Source organism: Anopheles gambiae, chromosome 2, assembly GCF_943734735.2.
Source record: "Anopheles gambiae chromosome 2, idAnoGambNW_F1_1, whole genome shotgun sequence".
Taxonomy (NCBI): Eukaryota; Metazoa; Arthropoda; class Insecta; order Diptera; family Culicidae; genus Anopheles; species Anopheles gambiae.
This window is the reverse complement of record NC_064601.1, coordinates 25,381,561-25,402,860: the sequence shown is the minus strand read 5'-3', so window position 1 is coordinate 25,402,860 and position 21,300 is coordinate 25,381,561. Positions and strand designations below refer to the sequence as shown.

General features: G+C 52.2%; 5 protein-coding genes across 7 annotated transcripts; 2 read left to right on the top strand and 3 right to left on the bottom strand.

Moving 5' to 3' along the window:
* Positions 1-158: 158 nt before the first annotated feature.
* Positions 159-3,501, top strand: LOC1273267 (ATP-binding cassette sub-family F member 2). Its single transcript, XM_312228.6, has 3 exons — positions 159-327; positions 787-930; positions 1,013-3,501. Exons 2-3 carry the CDS (start codon positions 810-812, stop codon positions 2,731-2,733), a joined length of 1,842 nt encoding a protein of 613 aa, XP_312228.5. The 5' UTR covers positions 159-327; positions 787-809; the 3' UTR covers positions 2,734-3,501.
* An 862-nt stretch (positions 3,502-4,363) lies between these two features.
* On the bottom strand, positions 4,364-12,016 carry LOC5667750 (uncharacterized). Its single transcript, XM_001688316.3, has 8 exons — positions 11,881-12,016; positions 11,659-11,779; positions 11,289-11,584; positions 10,424-11,224; positions 9,815-10,345; positions 7,206-9,735; positions 4,698-7,135; positions 4,364-4,625 (listed from the first exon to the last, which is right to left on the bottom strand). The coding sequence occupies exons 1-8, from the start codon at positions 11,966-11,968 to the stop codon at positions 4,561-4,563; spliced, it is 6,870 nt and encodes a 2,289-aa protein (XP_001688368.3). The 5' UTR covers positions 11,969-12,016; the 3' UTR covers positions 4,364-4,560.
* On the bottom strand, positions 11,881-15,692 carry LOC133391093 (uncharacterized). 2 transcript variants are annotated; one of them, XM_061641490.1, is made up of 3 exons: positions 14,422-15,692; positions 13,359-14,350; positions 11,881-13,280 (listed from the first exon to the last, which is right to left on the bottom strand). In XM_061641490.1, exons 1-3 carry the CDS (start codon positions 14,604-14,606, stop codon positions 13,204-13,206), a joined length of 1,254 nt encoding a protein of 417 aa, XP_061497474.1. In that variant the 5' UTR covers positions 14,607-15,692; the 3' UTR covers positions 11,881-13,203. The 2 variants fall into 2 exon arrangements, with proteins under 2 accessions (XP_061497474.1, XP_061497475.1); XM_061641491.1 differs by having other exon boundaries at positions 13,359-14,347.
* A 268-nt stretch (positions 15,693-15,960) lies between these two features.
* Positions 15,961-21,078, bottom strand: LOC1273271 (X-ray repair cross-complementing protein 6). 2 transcript variants are annotated; one of them, XM_061641488.1, is made up of 8 exons: positions 20,726-21,057; positions 20,051-20,667; positions 19,842-19,982; positions 19,492-19,767; positions 19,326-19,423; positions 18,987-19,267; positions 18,774-18,902; positions 15,961-16,788 (listed from the first exon to the last, which is right to left on the bottom strand). In XM_061641488.1, the coding sequence occupies exons 1-8, from the start codon at positions 20,936-20,938 to the stop codon at positions 16,771-16,773; spliced, it is 1,773 nt and encodes a 590-aa protein (XP_061497472.1). In that variant the 5' UTR covers positions 20,939-21,057; the 3' UTR covers positions 15,961-16,770. The 2 variants fall into 2 exon arrangements, with proteins under 2 accessions (XP_061497472.1, XP_312232.6); XM_312232.6 differs by lacking the exon at positions 15,961-16,788 and adding an exon at positions 18,513-18,692 and having other exon boundaries at positions 20,726-21,078.
* On the top strand, positions 16,248-18,557 carry LOC1273270 (arrestin domain-containing protein 4). The gene is made up of 5 exons (XM_312231.5): positions 16,248-16,382; positions 17,151-17,488; positions 17,555-17,737; positions 17,802-17,987; positions 18,085-18,557. The coding sequence occupies exons 1-5, from the start codon at positions 16,262-16,264 to the stop codon at positions 18,280-18,282; spliced, it is 1,026 nt and encodes a 341-aa protein (XP_312231.1). The 5' UTR covers positions 16,248-16,261; the 3' UTR covers positions 18,283-18,557.
* Positions 21,079-21,300: the final 222 nt, after the last annotated feature.

The window sequence follows — 21,300 nt, the reverse complement described above, 5'->3', positions numbered from 1 at the left end:
TGCAATCGCATGCAAACTTTTTTTTATTTGCAAACTAAACTCCCCTAATAATGTTATAATGTATTTTGTCGTTCTTTAAACAAACTATAATTAGCGAAAGAATAAACATTTGCTTTGCAAACCCATTTTGCTAGCCGTCCTTTCCACAATCTGTCAAACACTGCGCGACAGAACCGCTCCCACCGTGCGGCGCTGCCCGAATGCAGCTGTCAAAAAACATGTGTTTTTTTGATGCCGCCGCGCGCAGAAAAAAAATCCCTCTTTCGCAATTGTCAAGTGTTGTGCAGGCCGAAAATTATAAACGAGTGTTAAAAAGCTAATTTTCAGGTAGAAATCGTTTCCCAAAGTTGTATCAATCCATCAATCACCGTTCCGTGGTGCATCTGCCAGCCGTGGGAAGTGTAATTCGCGCTGTTCGGCGCTGCATATTGCTGGGTGGAGCAAAGTCCCCTCAGACGGGATCGCTTTGTGCTGTGCTGTACTACAAATGCGGAAGCAATTTGCACGGTTCGCAATCGTGATGTGATTAAAAATTGTGAAATGTATAGCAGCGCAAAAAAAAGAATCCCTTCCTGACACTTCCCCCGTTCGATCGATCCTGGTAGTGATAGTGATGTGCCACGAAACGCGTGTGCTGTTGAACTAATAATTCTTGCTCCGTTACACTTGATCGCCCTCGAAAGCGTTTAACCCACTTTTATCCGTCGGAATTCCATGTTCGCGGATGTGTGTCCGTGTGTGTGTGTGATGATCGCTTATGTTTCTATTACCTTTCTTCCGTCCCAGTTTTAACCCACCCGTACAACACAATGGCACCGGACAAGAAGCAAAAGGGCCGCAACAAGAAAAGCATCCCGGTCACGAAGAAGGATGACAAGAAAGCGAACGGCACCAACGGTGACGTTGTCACGGCCGATATGACTGAGGAGGGTAAGGATTTAGTTTGCTTTGAAATTACAAATTTTGCCTGAAATTACATTTAACGCCCTCACTCGTCGCTATTTTGTCGCAGAGGCACTGTGCGCGAAGCTGGACGAGGAGGCACGGATCAATGCGGAGGCCCGTGCCTGCACCGGCTCGTTGGCGGTGCATCCCCGGTCGCGTGACATCAAGTTCTCCAACTTCTCGATCACCTTCTTCGGCAGCGAGATGCTGCAGGATACGATGCTCGAGCTGAACTGCGGCCGACGGTACGGTCTGCTCGGGGCGAACGGTTGCGGCAAGTCGTCGCTGCTGTCCGTGCTTGGCAATCGCGAAGTGCCGATCCCGGACCACATCGACATCTTTCACCTGACGCGCGAAATTCCGGCCAGCTCGAAGAGCGCCATCCAGTGCGTGATGGAGGTGGACGAGGAGCGCATCAAGCTGGAGAAGATGGCGGACGCGCTGGTCGAGCAGGAGGACGACGAAGCGCAGGAGCAGCTGATGGACATCTACGACCGGCTGGACGAGATGTCGGCCGACCAGGCGGAGGCGAAGGCGTCCCGCATCCTGCACGGTCTGGGCTTCGACAAGGACATGCAGCAGAAGGCGGCGAAGGACTTTTCCGGCGGCTGGCGTATGCGCATTGCGCTCGCGAGGGCACTGTTCGTGAAGCCGCATCTGCTGCTGCTGGACGAACCGACCAACCATCTCGATCTGGACGCGTGCGTGTGGTTGGAGGAGGAGCTGAAGACGTACAAGCGCATTCTGGTGATCATCTCGCACTCGCAGGACTTCCTGAACGGCGTCTGCACGAACATCATCCACATGACGCAGAAGCGGCTCAAGTACTACACCGGTAACTACGAGCAGTTTGTCAAGACCCGGCTCGAGCTGCTGGAGAACCAGATGAAGCAGTACAACTGGGAGCAGGACCAGATCGCACACATGAAGAACTACATCGCCCGGTTCGGTCACGGTTCGGCCAAGCTGGCCCGCCAGGCCCAGTCGAAGGAGAAGACGCTCGCCAAGATGGTGGCCCAGGGGCTGACCGAGAAGGCGGTGGACGAGAAGCAGCTCAACTTCTGCTTCCCGTCCTGCGGCACGATCCCGCCGCCGGTGATCATGGTGCAGAACGTGAGCTTCCGGTACAACGACAAGACGCCGTACATCTACAAGAACCTCGAGTTTGGCATCGATCTGGACACGCGGCTGGCGCTGGTCGGCCCGAACGGCGCGGGCAAGAGTACGCTGCTGAAGCTGCTGTACGGTGATCTGGTGCCGACGTCCGGCATGATCCGCAAGAACTCGCATCTGCGCATCGCCCGGTACCATCAGCATCTGCACGAGCTGCTCGACATGGACGCCAGCCCGCTCGACTACATGCTGAAAAACTTCCCGGAGGTGGTGGAGCGGGAGGAGATGCGCAAGATTGTTGGCCGATACGGGCTGACCGGGCGGCAGCAGGTCTGTCCGATCCGCCAGCTGTCCGACGGGCAGCGGTGCCGCGTCGTGTTCGCGTACCTGGCATGGAAAAAGCCGCACCTGCTGCTGCTGGACGAACCGACCAATCACTTGGACATGGAGACGATCGATGCCTTAGCGGAAGCCATCAACGACTTCGAGGGTGGGCTGGTGCTGGTCAGCCACGACTTCCGGCTGATCAACCAGGTGGCGGAGGAGATCTGGGTGTGCGAGAAGGGCACGGTCACCAAGTGGAACGGTGGCATTCTCGACTACAAGGAGCATCTCAAGAAGAACATTGCCAAGGAGGCACGGATTGCGTCCAGCGGCACCGCTGGCGGCAAGTGAGCGGCTGTGTCTGTTGTTTGTCCCGCCCCTTCGTTCCGGTCGGGGGTTTAACTCTCATCTCCTTATTTCGCTTCATCTGCCGTGGGGTCAATTCCAAAGATTGCTCCAAAACAAAACAAACTAAACGCGGGCGTGGGAAAAGTTTATCCTTCTTTCCTTTAAATGGCATTCTCTCTCGCTCCTTATTTTTCGAATCAACATCTCGTTTCCCTCTTCCTTGCCTCATCGATCACACTCCACAAACCGCTTCAACAGTTAGGGAAAGCAAATGGACAGTAACACCCACTAATTAGTACCAAACCAATTAAATGCAGGCAGCAGAAGCAGCACCGCAATGCTTACGGAAAAGAAAACACGAATTCAATAAAATTTTAGCAACAATTTATAACAACAAAAAACCGAACACCACAACCACAACAAGCGCAGTTAGTCCAATCGCTCAAGATCACTTCAAACATGCAAAACACATAGCAATTGTTAAAGCCACCCAACACCACCCTCCTAAAATGACTCAGCGATGCGCAGCAAAAACGCCGCTCAACGCCCGCGACAGCATGCGTGATCGCGTGTGTGTGTGTGTCAGCAAAAAAAACGCCACAAGATCAGGACGGAAAGTACGGACACGTACGTAATTGGTAATTTATTCAACTATGTATTGCTCTACTGTGGTTTATATTTTTTAAACTATCTTATACACACACCAACATTATAAGTATGCATAAAACAAAAGAAAATTCGTCTAGAAAGGCAATAAATTGTATCCAAACATGTTTCTCTTTCCTTCTTCATCAGAACAGGGTCTTTCTCTCTTCTCTTCTCTCCTATCGGTGTTCTAGTTACACGCTTATCCCTTTCCCAATTTACACACCCTCTTACGCTCCACGTCCTTTGGTGGTCTATTTTTATTTCCATGAAAAAGGATACGGAAAAAAGCAAAACAGTGTGTGTTTTATTTTGTTTGTAAATCCAAGATCAGTTGCTTTAATAATTGAGAAGTAAGAGTGCGGTCCCGTGGTACAGCCGTCAACTCGTACGACTTAATCACAACATGCTCGTCACGGGTTCAAGCCCCGAATGGACCGTGCTCCCATATGTGTAGAACAGAAGACGACTATTCCCTCTCTCTCTCTTGTTGGCCTGCTCACAAAAGAGTACGTCGATGTGACATGGCTCGGTAAACAATAATTCTCCAGGATGCTCGGTCCCTGGCTGCAGCCTCACATTCATGTAGACACCCGATCTTCAACAGGTTGATCTAGCCATATCGAGTTCGCTGTGCTCCCCTGCGCCTTATGCCGATCTGGGGATCGCTGACGAACACCTTCTTGGTAGGGCATGAGTCCGACATCCTCATGACGTGCCCCAGCCATCGTATCTTGCCAGCCTTCACCTTGGTACGCCGTACAGCTCAGATGACTATCCTGCTATGTGTAAAATCAATACGTCAAAGAAAGCTAAGCCCCAGCAGTAGAGGTACATAACATCATAGGCGACAGGCCTTGACCGACAACGGTTGTTGAGCCAAAGAAGAAGCAAGCATATGAGTGTGATCACGAACGAACGATCAGTGCGCGATCATGTCACGTGTATGATGCAAATCGTCCAATTCATTGCCAAAGACGTAAAAAAGTACGAGTATGAAAATGAAACACATTTATTCTAATTGCAACAAAAGATGAAGCCCGCCCAACGGTGGTGTGGACACTCAACAATTTTATACATAACCCTATACACCGACAAACGGACCTCCGCAGCTACTCCGCTATATCTCTCCTGCTAGAACGGCATTGCTAGCGGTTGCTTCCTTGCAAGCAATCCGGGGGGTAACTACTTCGCGCTCTTCGGTGGTCGTCCGCGACGCTTGCGTGCGGTGAGCGTAGTATTCGATTCACCTGGAATGATAATTGAAGGTCATATAAAGTTAAACAAAAAGAATCCTTTCACTGTTGCACCACCAAACTCACCTTCCTCGGAAATCGGTTCCAACCCCATGGCGGAACGTTGACTGCTCGCGTATACCAACGACTGATCGGAGTCGGAATCGGCGTGCCGCTCCTCATCCGCATCGTGCCGTTTCGTGCTGCTGCCCCGCTTGGAGCGTGTCGTCGTCGCACGGCTTGCCCGCGAACGGGTCGACCGCAGCGACGACTGATTGCTTACGTTCGAGACGATCGATTCGGGCTCACTGTCCCCGGCATCGGTTGCCGCTTCCCGGGCCGTATCCTTCGAACCAGCCCGGCTACTTCTACGATCTACCGACACGCGGCGCGAGGTGCCCGCTCCACTGGCGATCGTTTCCATCGACTTCTCCATCACTGCCAGCTGGTGGCGCGTTAGCCGACGGTTAGAGGAGTAATCGGCAAGCAGTGGAACATCGGCCGGCTGTGTATCGGACGACCCCGCTGTGCCCGATTCTGCGGCCGGCGGTGGAAGGGTCGATTTTCGAGCGCGCAGTGCGCGCCGCGTGCTACTAGCGGTCGAGCTAGCAAACGATCGTTCCGACGGTTCCGGTGGTTCTACCACCGAATCGGTCGGACTGTTCGCAAGCGAATCGGGATGTTCGCCGGTATCGTTGGAGGCATGCGATGTACGGCGTGCCCGTTTTTGGGGCGTAAGCCCGGCGGCAAACAGCTCCTTTACCATGGACGAACCGCGCGTCGAACGGCGCGGTGTGAGCGGTAGCGTCGGTTCCGGCGTACCGGACAGATTGTCCACGGAGGTGAACCGGCGGCTGCGCGAAAGTAGTGGAGAAATGGGAGTGTTCGTTGATTCCGGCGCTACGGACGTGGCACGAACGCTACGGCGACGCGTCGGCGTGTTGGACTGTTCGACGAGTGTGGTCGATTTTTCCATCGCGGCCATTAGCCGGGTCTTGACGTTCGTGCGAGGCGTCGAGGTGGACGCTTCCTGATCGTCCTGATGGATGGATTTATGTGCCACCGGTTTGGAAGCTTCGACTACGCCAGCGGACTGCTCATTTTGTTGCTTTTCTGATTTAGTTTCGTCAACGGATTCCCCTTCATCAGTGGGCGCTGGCTTCGGCGCCGCTTCATCATCCGATACACGCAGATCAACCTCCATCTCGTCGCTTTCCATTGGCTCCGGCTTCGTTTCATCGGAAGAGTGTGCTTCCTGCACCGCACTGGAAGCTGCACCGTCCTCTCCGTCGCCAGCAGCGCTCTGTTGCCCGTCCTGTTGCTCTTCCTCCTGGTTGCTGCTCACATTCCCATCGTCCGCATCGAACGCTCCTTGTGCGGCTAATTCCTGCTGCCCAGCGGACAGATTCAACGCCCGAGCATCCTCCGTCAGACCGTTCTCCTCTCCTTTGCTGTTTTTGCGACTGGAACCGTGCGCTTCGTCCGGCTTGACGGAGAGATTCATCGCCGGCACCTCCAGCTCGTGTGCGTTCTTCGGCTGCCCGAACACTTTCTCCGGCGTTGTGGCCGCTTGCGTTTGCGCTGCAGGAGACGATGCGGTCGCCGTTGCGTTCGGTGCGGCAGCACTGGCCGCAGGTGCCGGCTGGGCTGGTACAGCAGCTGCAGCAGCAACAGCAGCCGCCGATGCACGTTCGCCCGAGCTCGAACTGGCCACACTGTCGGGCCACTGCTCGCCTCCGGCAACGGAAAGATCGCGTGCTGCCACCACATCCCCAGCTTCCTCGGCCTGCTGGACCGACAAGTCTTCCACCTCGGACGATTCCGCCTCACCGTCGCCATGCCCTTCCGATGCGGCTAAACCTTCCCCGCCTTCGGTGCGATGGGTGGAGGACGATGTCGTCGGTACCTGTATATCGTCCGGGCTGGTACTCGCGACCGCCAGTTCCTCCTGCTCGTGCTCCTGACCGGTCGCCACTTGTTCGATGTCCACGATGTCGGCGTACAGATTTTCTACGTTCGAGTCGGCATGCAGCTCCCCGTAATGCCACCGTCCGGGACTATCGCCTGCATTCCCGACGTCACCACCTTCGTTCTCGTTGCGCTCGGCCGCCACATTACCCGACACAACCGCGCCCGGTGGCGGCATACCGCCATCTCCACCCTGCGAAGAGGATGACGAGGACGAGGATGGTGAAGAGCTGAAGACAAACTCATCTGGATTCGCTTCGGCTGGCTCTTCCTCATCGCTAAGATCGATCACCTCCAGCACACTGTCCTCATCCTCCTGCCCGCCAACATCCTTGTCATCACTAACTTCTTCGTCGTCGAGGTCGTCTTCCTCCTCGTAGGACGACTCCTCAGACACCTCCTCATCGTCCGCTTCGTCGTACGCGTCTTCCTGCAGGTCGTTCTGGTCCGCCATCTGTTCCAAATGCTCCTCGCCAGCAACCGATTCTACGTCTTCGGCGACTTCTTCCTGCACGACTTGCAGCTGTTGCTGAGAGAATGTGTCGATGCATTGACTCCTGTAGAAAGATGAAGATCATGTCAGGTGATCACCTAGAAAACCCTTCTTTCCACCCCGTCAGTACTCACTCATAGCCGGTTTGCAGCTCACGGTGATTGGATTCTTCGTCGAGGATCACGATTTCATCGTCCTTCTGCTCTTGCTGTTCCTCCTCCTCCTCTTCCTGAGCATTCCCTTGCTCTGCATCACTGTCATCGATCACGAACACACTTTCCTTCGACGGACTGTTTTCCTCGTCCACTTCCATCGCTACGTCCGGCTGCTCCTGTTGCTCGTCGCCGTCCACCTTGCTCGAACCACCACACTCATCTTCCATGTGATCTTCAATGATGATGGCTATATTACTTTCGCCCGCTACCACCGGCAAACCCGCACTCGGTGTGCCCGAACGCGACCTATGTATGGACCGACGTCCAGCGGGTCCGCCCGCCGCCAGCACCTGCTGCAGACTGTGCTGCTCCATTGTAACTTCCGGCGAGTAAAAGTCATCGTTCGAAATGCCCGACAAATCAAGATCTCGGCGTACGACGGGAGTGGTGGTAGCAGCGTCGCTAGCGGCCACCTCCATCACCCCATCATTGGAGTGCTGTGCGTCTTCCACCACGCACGAATCCTCGAACGTGGTCGAACCGGCGGGCAAATCAAAGCGCAGTACTTTCTCTTCCGCTTCCGCGACCGTGCCGTGATGATCGTGCGACAGGGGCGAACTGTCTCGACCCTGTACCGATTGAGTCGACTTCAGGATACCGGGCGGTGTGTACGAATCGTCGTGTCCTTCTTCGGGATCGCCCATCTCGGAACCGTTCTGTTGCTGCTGCTGCTTCGATTCCTGCTTCCTGGCGAATGGTGGCGTGGTGAGGAAAATGCTCGGCGAATGGCTGGTCGATTTATCCGACCGAGCTGCCCGCTCCATACCCGCGGCCAGTGCCGTACTACTGGCTGCGGTAAAGTTGAACTTCGGCTTCATGGGCCGGAACTCGGGTATAACCGGCACGGGAACGTCAAAGTTCGTTAGCTTCCTGCGCCCGACACCTTCGGCGATCGTGTCCATACGGTCCGGGCCAAGGTAACGCCGCTTCCTGGCATTTCCAAAACCATCCTCCTCATTCAGCAGCGGTTGCGGTTGGTTCCGGCCCTTGGCAAGATCCTCTTCTGATGCGTCCCAGTCCCGCTGCCGGCGCTTGTTCATGGACGGGTCCAACCGTACCGGGTAGCACACGTTCAGGCTGCGCACCGTTGGACGGCACTGGAACACACCCAGGCTTGGCTTCTCCAGAAACGGACGCTCATGCTGCAGGCCCGACCGGATGGCCGCATCCTTGATAGCCGTTATCGAATGATGCAGTACGCGCACCCGAAAATCGGCCCTGTTGCGTATCAGGCTCGAGCTCAACGTTTCCAGCGCGCTCGCCGGGGACGGATTGTCCGGATCGCTTCCCATTGCCAGCTTCGGTTCCAGCTCGCTGCCATGCTGGTACGTAAGGTACGCCAGCTGCTGGCTCATCGGATCGAGCGCATTATGGTACAGGCCCAGTATTTCCTTCTGCACCTCCACGTTGCGCTTGCGGCCCAACCGATCGACCAGCTGGACGGCCTCCACGAACTCAAAGTTTTGCAGCAGATGGCCCAGCATTAGGCTGTCGCTCGCATCCATCGGACAGTCGCGCAGATAGCTCCGCAGCACATACTTCTCCTCGTCGTTCAGCGCAAACTCCAGCAGGGTGGCCGGCTTGCCCGCCATCATAATCGCCTCCACGAACCACACAAACTGCCGGCCGTCCGGTTGCGGTGTGCGGCGCTGCAGGCTGAACGCTTCCGGGATCAGATTGTTCTGCACCAGCGTGGTCAGCTCGAGCTGCGGCGCAACGGGCGCTCCGGGCGCACGGAGCACCTTCAGCGCCAGGTGGGGAGCGTCCAGGCGCAGCAGAACCGACACCGCCAGCTCCCGATGCCACTGCGGGAATTCGATCGCATTCGACAGGGGCGAAAGGAATTCGCTGACCGTTTCCGACACGTTGCCGTGGTCGAGATGCCAGAAGGCACGCACCCGTTCGATCAGCCCGATCGGCACGTTAAACGCGCGAGGGAATTTCTCCAGCTGACGGGCGACGATGCAAAACCGTTCATCATCATCATCGATCGCTGCTATCACATCCATGAACAGGTACAGCAGCAGCACAAGCTTCCGCTCGAGTGGTGCTTCGGGAATGAGCAGTATGCGTAACGCTTTTTGCAGCGAGCTCGGCGGATAGAGCGAGCGACTGTTGGCGGGACTATCCTCGTGCCACGCTTTCCAAACCGTCTCGAGATCAAACTCACGCTCAAGGTAGTTGTCGATGAACAGCAGCTTGCCGGAGGTGGACAGATCCGGGATGGCTTTACTCTTCTCGTCGTCCAGCATGCGCCGCCGCTGGCGATAGAATTCGGTGAGCCGTGTGTACGGGTAGGGAACTAGCTGCGACCCATCGTTACCACGCTCCTCCTCGTCCAACTCGTTCGCTTCCGGCAAAATGCCAACGTACAGTAGCCACTGCAGAATGTTCTGATATTCGGCGGCGGCCGATATTGTGGCCGATTCCTTCGTGAGACGTTCGAGAACTGTTGTGGGAGGACGAGAAAACGGTGAAAATTTGCTACAATTGTCAACAACTGTCACCCAACCACTCCAAAAGCTTACCATTTTCCGGTATAAACTCCAAACAGTCCTTCATGATCGTTTTGTACAGCTCCGCCAGCTGTTTCATCTGCCGGGTGCATTGCGACAGAGCGTCCTGCGTTCGGCAGTCCAGCTTGCGCCCGGTTTGCTCCGTCATAAGCAGGGCGAGCATTCGATTGCCCACCGACTTGAGCGCTTTCGATCGGTTCCAAATCCAGTCCGTCACCGTCGACAGCGACACGCCCTGGTCGGGTTCCGCGCCCAGGTGGCTGCCGTCGGCCCACAGATCGATGCAGCTCTGCAGAAACGTGTGGCAGTTGTACTCGAGCGCTAGCGAGAGCACAAATTCGCGCTGCTCGCGCACAATCCCATCCGAGGGTGAGATCGGTTCGTGGAACTGCGGTAGCAGGGCGGCCCGGCAAAGCATCCCGTACAGGGCGGCCGGCTGTATGACGGCATTGGCACCGTCCTGCTCGAGATACTGCAGCAGCTTGTTCTGCAGCCCGATCCAGCGGTACGTGCTGCAATTGATTCCGTTGAAGTTTTGAATATCTATCGGGGAGAAAGCGGGAGGCAAAAAAACGACGGTTAATGGACGTCTCTTCACGTAAATACCCAAACCAAGCTTACCGAATCCCAACGAGCTGGGATAGAAATGTTCTTCCGGCCGCTGTATCGAGCGGAACAGCATCAACGATCGTTCGTTCAGCCGGGCATGAAAGCTGCCCTCCTTCAGCTGAAACACAACCGTGTGCGTTAGCTCCTGCTGCCAGTCGCACTCGTACGGCATCTCCGCCTTGTACCACTGGTTGAGATCGAACACCAGCACCGTCGTCGTGCCGTTCGAGCCCAACCAGCTCAGCACGCTCAGCGTGATCGGTTCGTCCTCCTGGGACACCTTCTTCGTGACGGTTTGCACGTTCAGCGGCACGCTGCCCGGATCGTAGCTGGTGAGGTTGAGCCGCGACGAGCAGGACAGAAACTGGTCGTACACGAAGGTGCCCTGCTGGCTGTACTTTTCCTCGCACATGATCATGTGCAGAAAGGCAAACGCACCCTCCTCCGCGTGTTCGTAAAAGATCCACAGATACAGGCACGCCTTCGGGTCGTCGCTCGGCTCCACGTAGTTCAGTGCCGCTACGGAACAGTCGCCGGTCGGTGGGGCGATGCGATGCATGATGGAGTGATCGACCAGATCCCACAGCAGCACGGTACCGTCGGCGAACCCGATACAGGCCACCTTCAGCGGCACAATGTCCAGAATGCACTCAACCGAAGCTTCCTCCGGGTGGCTCAGCTGCAGGCCAAAGTACAGCCCGCGCTCCTGGATCTTTTCCTGGTTCTGCATTAGCTGCTTTAGGTCCGCGCGCGAAAACTCAACGTGGCACTGGCGCTTGCCGGGTTCGTTCATTGCTATTTCCACCCCGAAAGCTACGAAGAAAGATGCTCGATAAACACACAGCCCAAGAGAGGAGCTTGAGAGCGTCTGGCTTACCGGTTTTTACTCGCTTCAAGCACGTGTCCACCAGGATGACTTTCCCATCCTCCGTTCCGACAGCTATGCAACCCTGATACTTGCTCAGCAGCCCGTTGGAGCACGAGTTGGGATCGATGTAGCGCAGCAGCTTCAAATCCTCCTGCACATCGATCCGTCCTAGCTCGCGTCCGCCTCGCACGGTCAGAAACACTATCTGTGATTGTTCGATGCCGAGTCGCAGTCCGACCGCCAGTAGCTTGCCTCCGAAAGCGTCCACTTCCTCCACACATTGCACTGTGCATGATTTGGATTTGCTAAAAAGGACAACGGGAACCACCAACGTTCATGAAATTCCATCCTACTGCTGTAGAAGATGCGTTCCGCTTACCTTGTGAATGGATGGAAATTGTGTGAAATAACCTTATAGGTGGAGCTGATGTTAAACACTTCCAGTACGGATCCGCGCGCATACCAAGCGATTGCACTCCTCTCCAGTATGCCACATGTTTCTACAACACAGCAAAAAGATGTTAAAATGTAGGAATCAATTGAGCAATGTTTGCGTACGGGAATGCCGCCGCACCACCCCAACAAACACACAAACACAAACCTTGCGTGTCCGAGCCATCGGCGGCGGTGCACTGTTCGCGCGTGTACGGCAACACATCCACCAGCTCTAGACTGATGTCGGTCGACATGCTGTTCTGCTGCTCACTCGGTATTGCGTTCCGTGCTAGTGTAGCCTGTGTAATTTTATCGATAAACTAAAGAATTTACACCCAAATTTAGCCGACGCTGTTCACGTTATTTTCACGCTCCTCAACGCGCCGGTTTTTTTTTGCACTGTCCGCTTTTTGACAGCGCTGTAGCAGCTGCTACACGAACGTCAATATTGAACGGCGATGAATTGCAATGATCTGACAAAACGACAGCTGAATGTGAGTTATTTTGGTAAATAAACTATTATTCGCACAGATTTCAACTAATGGGTTTTATTTTTGATGAAAATGGAGTAATTGAAGCGTCTTTCAGAAATTATATTAAAATGTGAACCTTTTAAACATCGCACGAGGATGAACGTTTACACTTAAGGGCCGTTTACACTGGCGATGCGTTTCATCGCATTTGGTCTACATCGAGGTTCGTGACTTGGATATCTATGAACGGGGTAATTCATATGCTGCACATGGAATCGTATTTCCGGTGCAATTGACGCATGCTTAAGTTTTCTAACTTAACGTTCTAACGTTTTCTAACTTATTTCAATCAACATCAAACAAATGGAACACAAAATGTGCACGATAATAATTACTGTAGATTTTTGCGACCAAGATTTTTGCGACCAAGATTTTTGCGACCAAGAATGTTGCAAAATTTGGTCGCAAAATTCTTGGTCAAAAAGTTCTTGGTCGCATAGTTCTTTGTCGCAAAAATCCAATAACTTTGCGGCCAAGAACGTGATCCGTGGTCCGATCCTGACGATAGTTTCACTCATTTTGCATGCAATTTTAAGACTTAAAATTAACTTAATAAACTGGGTTATAAGTACTTTTGACCCCAAATTCTTAGTCTCAAAAAGCATGACCAGTAAATTGTTGGTACCAACCATTGAAAATGGTGCACCTAAATAGATCCAGTGCTCTCTATATCATATAATCTGTGGTATCTTCTTTCGCCTAATAAGCTGAGTACAGCGACTGGTTTTTATTTTCCTTATACACGTGCACCGATCGATCTGTCACTGAAATTAATTATTTATTTCAATCCTTAATCTCAGTAAGAATTATGTAATTAATCAGTGTCTATTAGACCATTCCGACATCCTACAAAGGGACGAATTAGTAATGCTTACATATACGAATGGACATCCACTATTGGTTTAAAAAAAAACTGTGTTGTTCCGTTGAATACGAAACGGTACGGTCAGCCTATACTAGTGTCCATCCCATTCGGCCCGTTTTCTACCAAGCGTCCAGCACGACTGGCATCCCATCACTTTGGGCTTAAGCACTGAAAGCACATAAGACATTTCGTAACGTTAGCAATAGCCAATCCTCAACCAAAACGTCCTTTAAAACGCAAATTTACCATTCAACGAGGGGGTAGTAAAAAGTAACGATTTTTGAACGTTACTTGAGGCGTCGGAATCTTCACTAACATGCCAAGCTGATACTTTTTCGGCCGCTTGAGCACTTGACTCGGAGGTGAAACGCGTTCTCCGCTGCCCGGCGCTGCCATCGTGGCACTGCAGCACGATCCTGCCGTTGGTTGCGTTTCGGCACAGCTGGTCAAGAAAAAACTGCTTCCGTTGCTCATTGCCCGGTAGCCCCCCGTACACGAGGTCCATGTATTGCTGCAGAAAATCGTGCACATTATCGACCGGCTGTCCATTGATAACGTGCACGGCTGGCGGTTCGTGCCTTCCATCATACTCCGAGCCGTCCGTTTCATTTGCGCTTGATGTCGTTTCCGCCGTGTAAAGTGATCCTTGCGATTGTATTGTAGGATGGTGGGACCACCAGGATGTCTTTAGCTTACGGTTCTGTTCGGCAGTTTGTAAATCCCGAACCCCTTCATGATCACTCACGATCGACTGGGTCGTCAGTGGTGGCATAGGTGTTTCGGTGGTACTCCGCGTCTTCCTACTCTTCGGTATCTCCGTAATGGGCCAAATGCGTGAATCGTGACCTTCCTTTTCCTCTTCCCCTCCGGCACTGCTTTCACTCGGCCCCGGTTCACTGTCGAGCGATTTTTCCAACACTTTTTGAAGTGTGAGCAGAAGCTGCTTTTTGTTGTTTTTCCGCCGACAGCAGGCTGGACACGGATCGATCAAGCTTCTCAGCACATCGTACCGAGACGGCTCATCGTACAGTGTTTTGCAAAGCGCACACCGATGCTCTATCTCGGTGACTATCTCGTCCAGCTCGGCAATCAAACGATCACGCCAGCGCTCGGGAGATTTGGTCGTTATTAAGCCGCAAGCCATCAGCCGGTGTCGGAAAATTTCTGCTATGGATGCTTTTTTCTGCAACTGTAGCATCGACTCGTCACTGTGCCGTTCGGCAGAGAACTGTTCGCTGCTGGAAGAGGTATAACGGTGTAGATCAATAATTAAATGGTATTCCATACCATATATATATATCATGCATACCCGTAATGAGGTGGATCGATTCCTATCAATCTCCGATGCAGGTCGTCTGTTTGTCGTTTAATTTTAATCGGTACACCTTTAAGCGATCCTTTACGTCTGCCGATGGTTCTGAGCACGGAAGCGGGACGAGCACAAGCAATAGAAAGTAAACAGCACCAAATGATAACAACGCGCACGACGATCATTTTGCTACTGGTCCATGCAACACTCAACAGAATGCATCTCAACAGAATTAACTCTTACTTATAAACTTTCTCATTGCAGTTCAAATAAGCAGCATTGTAAAACAAAACTGATGAACGTGACATTTGCAATCATGTTTTGTCCATCACCGCATGTGATGGAACGATAATAAAATAGCTTTTACTTTTGCCATTTTTTTTCGATAAACGGGTGAATGGTAAACTTGTTTTTTATTATTATTATTATTGTTATTTAAATCATACTCCATTTGCGGAGTAAAGCGCTGACCCAGCGGCCTCGGGCCAATTCCGTGAACACAAAAGACTTCAACTCGTCGGCAAGGCACGAACCTTTTTCAATACACTTCTTTCTATCTGTGCTTACATATACTTTAACGTTGTAAGTCCATATAGATCGCTTCGGTTTGTTAACAAAATTGTTTAAGTTTTTTTTCAATGCTTTCAACAAGCAAACCCAAACAACATGTAATTTTCCTCCCCATCCCCTACCCCCCTCCTCATCGTTAATTACTTTGAGTTCATTCATGAAGTACGCGGGAGCACAAAAGACTTGAGCTGAGCTGACAAGCGACGAGCCTTTTAAAAAGCTCCCAAAAACGGCAACTCCTAACATTATGGTGAGCCCGTCTGTTAGGTGAGTAAACGCATCATCAACAACAAAAAACGCGTCGCAGCGCGACACACACACACCGCGGATGCGCCCTGGTGGGTGTAAGCAGGCCGGCAATGGTACGGGCCACCGCACAGTGCGGCAGGAAAGAGAACGAACGTACAGAAAACCGTAAACATCAAGCATAAAGTTTACCCCCCTACTCCCTTGAATAGAAGGAGGAAGGAGGAGCTGGTGGTGGTGGTGGAGCCAACCATCGAGGTGGGGGATGACGTTGTTGAAGGTTTACATCATTTCATCGTCTCCAGCACCAACACAACCGTACCCGACAAGGGTGGAAACAGGCTACCAATGAGGTTGCTACCAATACCACCACACTCAGGGGGTGATCGATACCTTTGCCAGTGGGCATGGGACGGCTGTCTGTTCATTCGGTCGGGTTCGGTGGCTGGTACTTGCTCGGGAGGGCCCAGAGAAGGAAGTTATGATCGCACAGTTATATCGTGTGGTGGTACGCAAGAACGTTTGCAGTCGTACCATGTTTGTGTGTGTTTGTGTGCGTCCCTGTACTGATCGCGTGTAACATAAGCGATCGAGCGAGCAATTAGTGTTGTGCAGAGTGTGACTAACATAGGGGCACCCCGGATCTGTGATATTAACTGTTCGCACGTAGCAAATGGCATCTCGGAATTAGGGAACCGTTAGTGTAGTGTAGTGGTTTTAACCTCCCCCCCCCCCCCCCCCCCGTGTGCTGTATTTTCGCGATCAGGCGCCAGCCAGCGATTAGGGAGCCCTCGAGAGAGGAAGGGTTGCGCGGGTTTGTGTCGAACGGTGAATGTGTGTGCAGGCAGGCAGCAGCAGCAGCAGCAGCACCACACATCACATCACCCCACCGTGCTCGGCCAGCAGTGTATATCGATCATCGTATCCGCTCAATGACACCACGGTTGGGCGGCGCTGAAAGTACACATCACGACGACACATCACACTCCTCCGCCCCAGCTGCAAGGGTCTCGCGGGCGCCAAGATGCCACGGAAGTTGCTGAAATTTCTCATCCTCTTCGACAACACGTCGCTGCTGTACTTCCCGGGCCAGTTTCTGTCCGGGCGGGTGCTGCTCGAGCTGCAGGACGACACACCGGTGCTGGGTGAGTGAACCGGAGCCGTTTCCGAATCCGAATCGAATCGAGTATGTTTGTGTGTCGCAACGTCACAATGGCGTCCGTTCAATGCGCTAACCTTCAACCTACGAGGCCGCGGCTCGAACGTCGTCTTCTTCCATCCATCCATTCTGTGCCCGTCCCGGGTGCGGGTTCGTCGCCGTGTGCGCTTGTGTAATATAATGTGCTGCTGCTGCGCCTTTATGGGCCCTCCCCATCGTCTGCCGAAGGTTTTGGGCGATGGTTTCCAGTTTTGTTTTTTCTACCATTTTAGTCACTTCAGAGGGGGGTCCGGTCGGTGACGTAGTTGGTTTACTTTTGAACGATCAACACCGCTGGTCGTACATTGCGAGTCGATCATTGTGTATGGCATTAATTATTTGATTCGATATTCCTAAAAAATATGACTCCATATTATTTCGAGTTACTCATGTATGTGAGTCATTAAGGAGAAGAAAAATAATATCATAAAATACAACCGGATTTGAGCGTGCACACGTGCAGCCTTCTGTTTTCAAAAAGTACATTATCTCCATCATAAACGAAAGACTCACGTTTTACAAGCGCGAGTCGCGATCGCGTGGATGACATCATATTTAAGGTCAACCAATGAATAAAGCAAACGGCAACAGAAAAAAAACGCTGAGTTCGAAGGGACAGATAAATACAATTCAATGCCGAAGCACACACATATAGTACACATCTCCACGTACAATTATTGATTGATGTTCCTTTCCTTCTTTGCTCTTTACGCAGGACTTCATTTCCATGTCGTTGGCGAGTGTGTCGTGCGCGTGCGCTCGACGCGCCACGAGCGATCGTACGATAAGGAAAACTATATCGACTTCCGGATGCGCCTGCTGGGCGATTCCGACAACCAAGGGCCCACGATCCTGTCGCCCGGCATCCACAGCTTCCCGTTCAAGCTCGGCCTGCCCGTCGATCTGCCGTCGACCTTTCTCGGGCGGTACGGCTGGGTGCAGTACTTCTGCAAGGCCGGGCTGCGCGAACCGTCCGGCCTGATACACAAGAACCACCAGGTGTTCATCGTGATGAATCCGATCGATCTCAACCTTGAGCAGCCTTATCTGGCGGTAAGCGAGAAACCTTCTCCCATCCCTTGATTCGACGTACTTCAAAACCCGGCTCCCGTCTTTTAGGATCCTTTTAAATGCAACATTGAGCATAATCTCGGGATGGCTTGCGTCGGCGGAGGCATCGTGAAGTGTAAAATCATACTCGATCGTGGCGGATACGTGCCGGGCGAGTCGATCATGATCACGGCGACGGTTACGAATGCGAGCAGTGTGACGATCAAATCGACCAAAGCTGCACTTACAGAGGTAGGTGGGCGAAAGGGTTGGATAAGCAACACAACTGATCCCGAACGAACCCTTTTGCTTACAGACGATACAGTATTTTGCACGCGATAAGGTGATGCAGACGGAGAAACGAGAGCTGGCAGTGATAGCCCGGGGCAAGATACGGGCCGGTCACAGGGACGAATGGCAGAACGAGTCCCTTTACGTGCCGCCGCTGCCACCGACCAATCTGCGCGGCTGTCATCTAATACGGATCCAGTACGACGTTTGTGTAAGTGGCGGGAGGATCCCTTTTTGTTTTGTTTTACACCGCACACATCGTTCTGAGTGAAAGACTAATGTAACACTACTTGCTTTCTAATTTGCAGTTCTTAATAGAACCGAAATCGTTGGAAAAACAGATCAAACTACAGCTGCCGATCACGCTCGGCACGTACCCGTTCAAGACGGCGGACGGTGACGACACGAACGAGTGGGCCGAAACGATCTACAAGCCGGAAACGCACTACCCGTCCACGCTGCCCATCTTTCGGCCCTGGTTACACGAGAAAAACGATCAAAAGTAACACACATCTGACGATCCCTGCGATGAGCATTCGAGCGGCCGGGGTTGGAGGATAGTTGGCCGGTAGAAACTGCTGGGAAAAAGAATGATCCGAATGGCCGATCGATGGTGCCATACATTAAGAGAGAGAGAGATAGAGGGGTATAGCAAAGTAGATCGAGATATGTTAACGACGAGTACGAGTACAGTGAGAGAGTGTGAATGACAATATGTGTAAAGAGTAAGTGAAAGTTTCAATACAATTCATCTGAATAATTATTTTACCGTAAACCACAATGGTAGCTTAAATGTTTAATCTGCTTGCATAGCTAAAATCTGATCTACAAGGCCTGATTTTGTCAGTTGCGATATTCCGCGCACGCCCTGTCTCTGCAGGTAATCCTTCAGCACGGGTATGGTTAAACTGCCCACCTACCATAACGTTTAACAAAATTGTGCTTTAGTACGTGCATAATTCATTCGCCCCCCGATGGGTAAAAAACATTTACTTACTTTGCCTTGTTTTAGCAGATTTACCAGCTCTTCATCATTGACCGGTGCGACCCTCGGGCCTTTCGTTCGCGGTTCGCCATCATGGTCCGTTCCCTCATTGCGACGTCGTTTCGGTGCTTCCTCGACATCCTAAGAATGCGGAATGCGGATTTAGAATCAATTTAAGCCCGACAATTTTGAAACAATCAACCCCTCCCTCGTTTACGCTCTTACCTCCCCAAACAGGCGCTCCATATCGGTCAGAATTGGTTCCAGCTTGGTATCGATCCGGTCGCAATCGGGTCGCGTAGAATCGAACAGTTCGGCATCTTCCACGTCGAACACCAGCGACTCGATGTTGATGAACAGATTTTGCGACGACGGATCCTCAAAGTGGGTGGGATGAAATTTGAACTTCACCTTTTTGATCATCTTTTTAAACAGATCGGTCTGCTCGTCTGTGACTTCCGGGGCGGTGGCTGACTCCTCCAGGAAGGGAAGCTTTCTAATGTCACCTAAAGTAGAGCGATCAACATTCAATGTACAGAATGGGAGGTTCATGCACTAACATACCAGCGAAAGGAATAAAATCCACGCGGAAACCACAATGTCGATCCGCTTCGCCCAGCGGATCATGCGCCAACTCCGTTTGCGGCACCAGCGCTACCAATCTGCACAAAATGAAATAACGCTTAGTGTCTTCTATAAAAAAAAGTCCCACCACAAAAACCTTACTCACTTCGATGGTTGCTTTCGCCGCATAGTCAACATGCAGATGGCGACCTGGTTCTTCTCGAGACACTTTTCGTACAGCGCACGGTACAGCGTAGTCGAGCCGTTGATGTAGCTTTCGTTGGGATACAGGAACAAGCTGCTGCGAAGATGATTGGTCATCTTGATTACCGATGCCGGTTTGAATCCCAGCAGCCGTATTCCTGGCGGCAGCAGCTGTTTCATTTGTGCCACCTCTTCCGGCTTGAACGATACCTTCTCGCCACCGATAGCGATCGATTTTCTGAGGAGAAAACATATAGGATGATTTGTTGCCATCAGTTCAAACTTTACCCTAACTGCACATTTCATAAAAACCTTTGTTCGCCGGGCAAGAGCACTTTTGTGTCTTCCTCCTCGCGCTCATCGGAAAAGGTACTGGACACGTGTACCCGTTTGGATACGATCACCTCGTTGGTAGTTCTTAACAATCGTACTTTCTTGGGGTAACGGGGACGCCTAGAAAGGGGGGTTTGAATCATCATTGTTATTTTCCTTTCTTTAAGCTCACTAAACATAAAGCATACCTTCTCAACGAGTAAACATTCACCGCCAGTGAAACATCGTCCGAAAGATGCCACTTAATCCCCGCTATCGAGCGCTTTTTATAGCTTCGCACAAACAGCCGATGAAGCAGCCGTTCCTTCGACTGCTCGTACACCGGACACTCGAACTCGTCCAGCTCCTCCTCCAGCACGGTGCACAGGAACTCTTTGTAAAACTTGCCGCACTCGAAGCTACCGCTCATCGGCACCAGCTCGACAAAGATTTCCTTCTGCTGCAAATCTCGCGCCTTCACCAGCGCCTGCTGATACTCGCTGCTGCTACAGTCGTGCGGTTGATCGTTGCTCGTAAACAGCACGATCGTAGACTGCGCCAGCTTGTAGCCGCAGTGCGAAAACATGCGCGAGCAGAGCCACAGCACATTGGACAGGCTGGTGCCTTGCGCGTGGCCATACTTCGCGTCGAAGCCAAACAAGTCGTCCGACTCGCGCATTCCCCGTACTTTGCGTATCATCTCCACGGAGGTTGCGCCGAGCGGGAGATAGATGGCACATTGCCGCGGCGCAACCAAGCCCGGCTGCAGTTCCTCCTCCGTTTCGGGTGCGGGATTGTGTTTGGTGTTGTAGAACACCACTCCAACCTGGAAGTGGGAACGGGTTAGTATAAAGGTACGCTTTTAGGACGAACCATATTCTCACCAAATCCGTCTCATTGGTAACCACTTTGTTGCGCATCATGGCCTCGATTATGTGCAGCACTTCCACGAACCGAGATTCCGATTCACCGCCCTCCTGCTCGAACATGTAGCTGGCACAGTCCACCGTCAATATTAGCCCCGAACGGCCGGCAAAAACGTCGTCTTGCTCATCTTCCTCCTCGTCGGAATAGTTTGCACGCCAATCGGTGCTCATGGTATCTTTTTCACTAAACTGCCGATCTACCAAGCTTTCCACGGCCAAGTGCGCAACAAAATTTACGCGAATATTCGTGGAACCGGCGCCAAAGCAGAAGATAAACAAACCGCGGTATGTCAGTGAAAACGACTATACCACCAACTGTCATGCGCTAACGGCATTTGCTGTCAAACAACGCTCGTTCGCCATTTGTGTGGTTTCGTGTCGATGGGAAAACAACAATCCGTGAAAATGTGTGTTGCATTTCCCGTGTCTTTTGTGCTTTGATTTTAATGCAATGTTCACTAAACAACCCCAGTGAGATGTATGAAAATATTTTACGTTAAATGTAACTGTTTCTGTGAGTGTTTTCCCGTTCG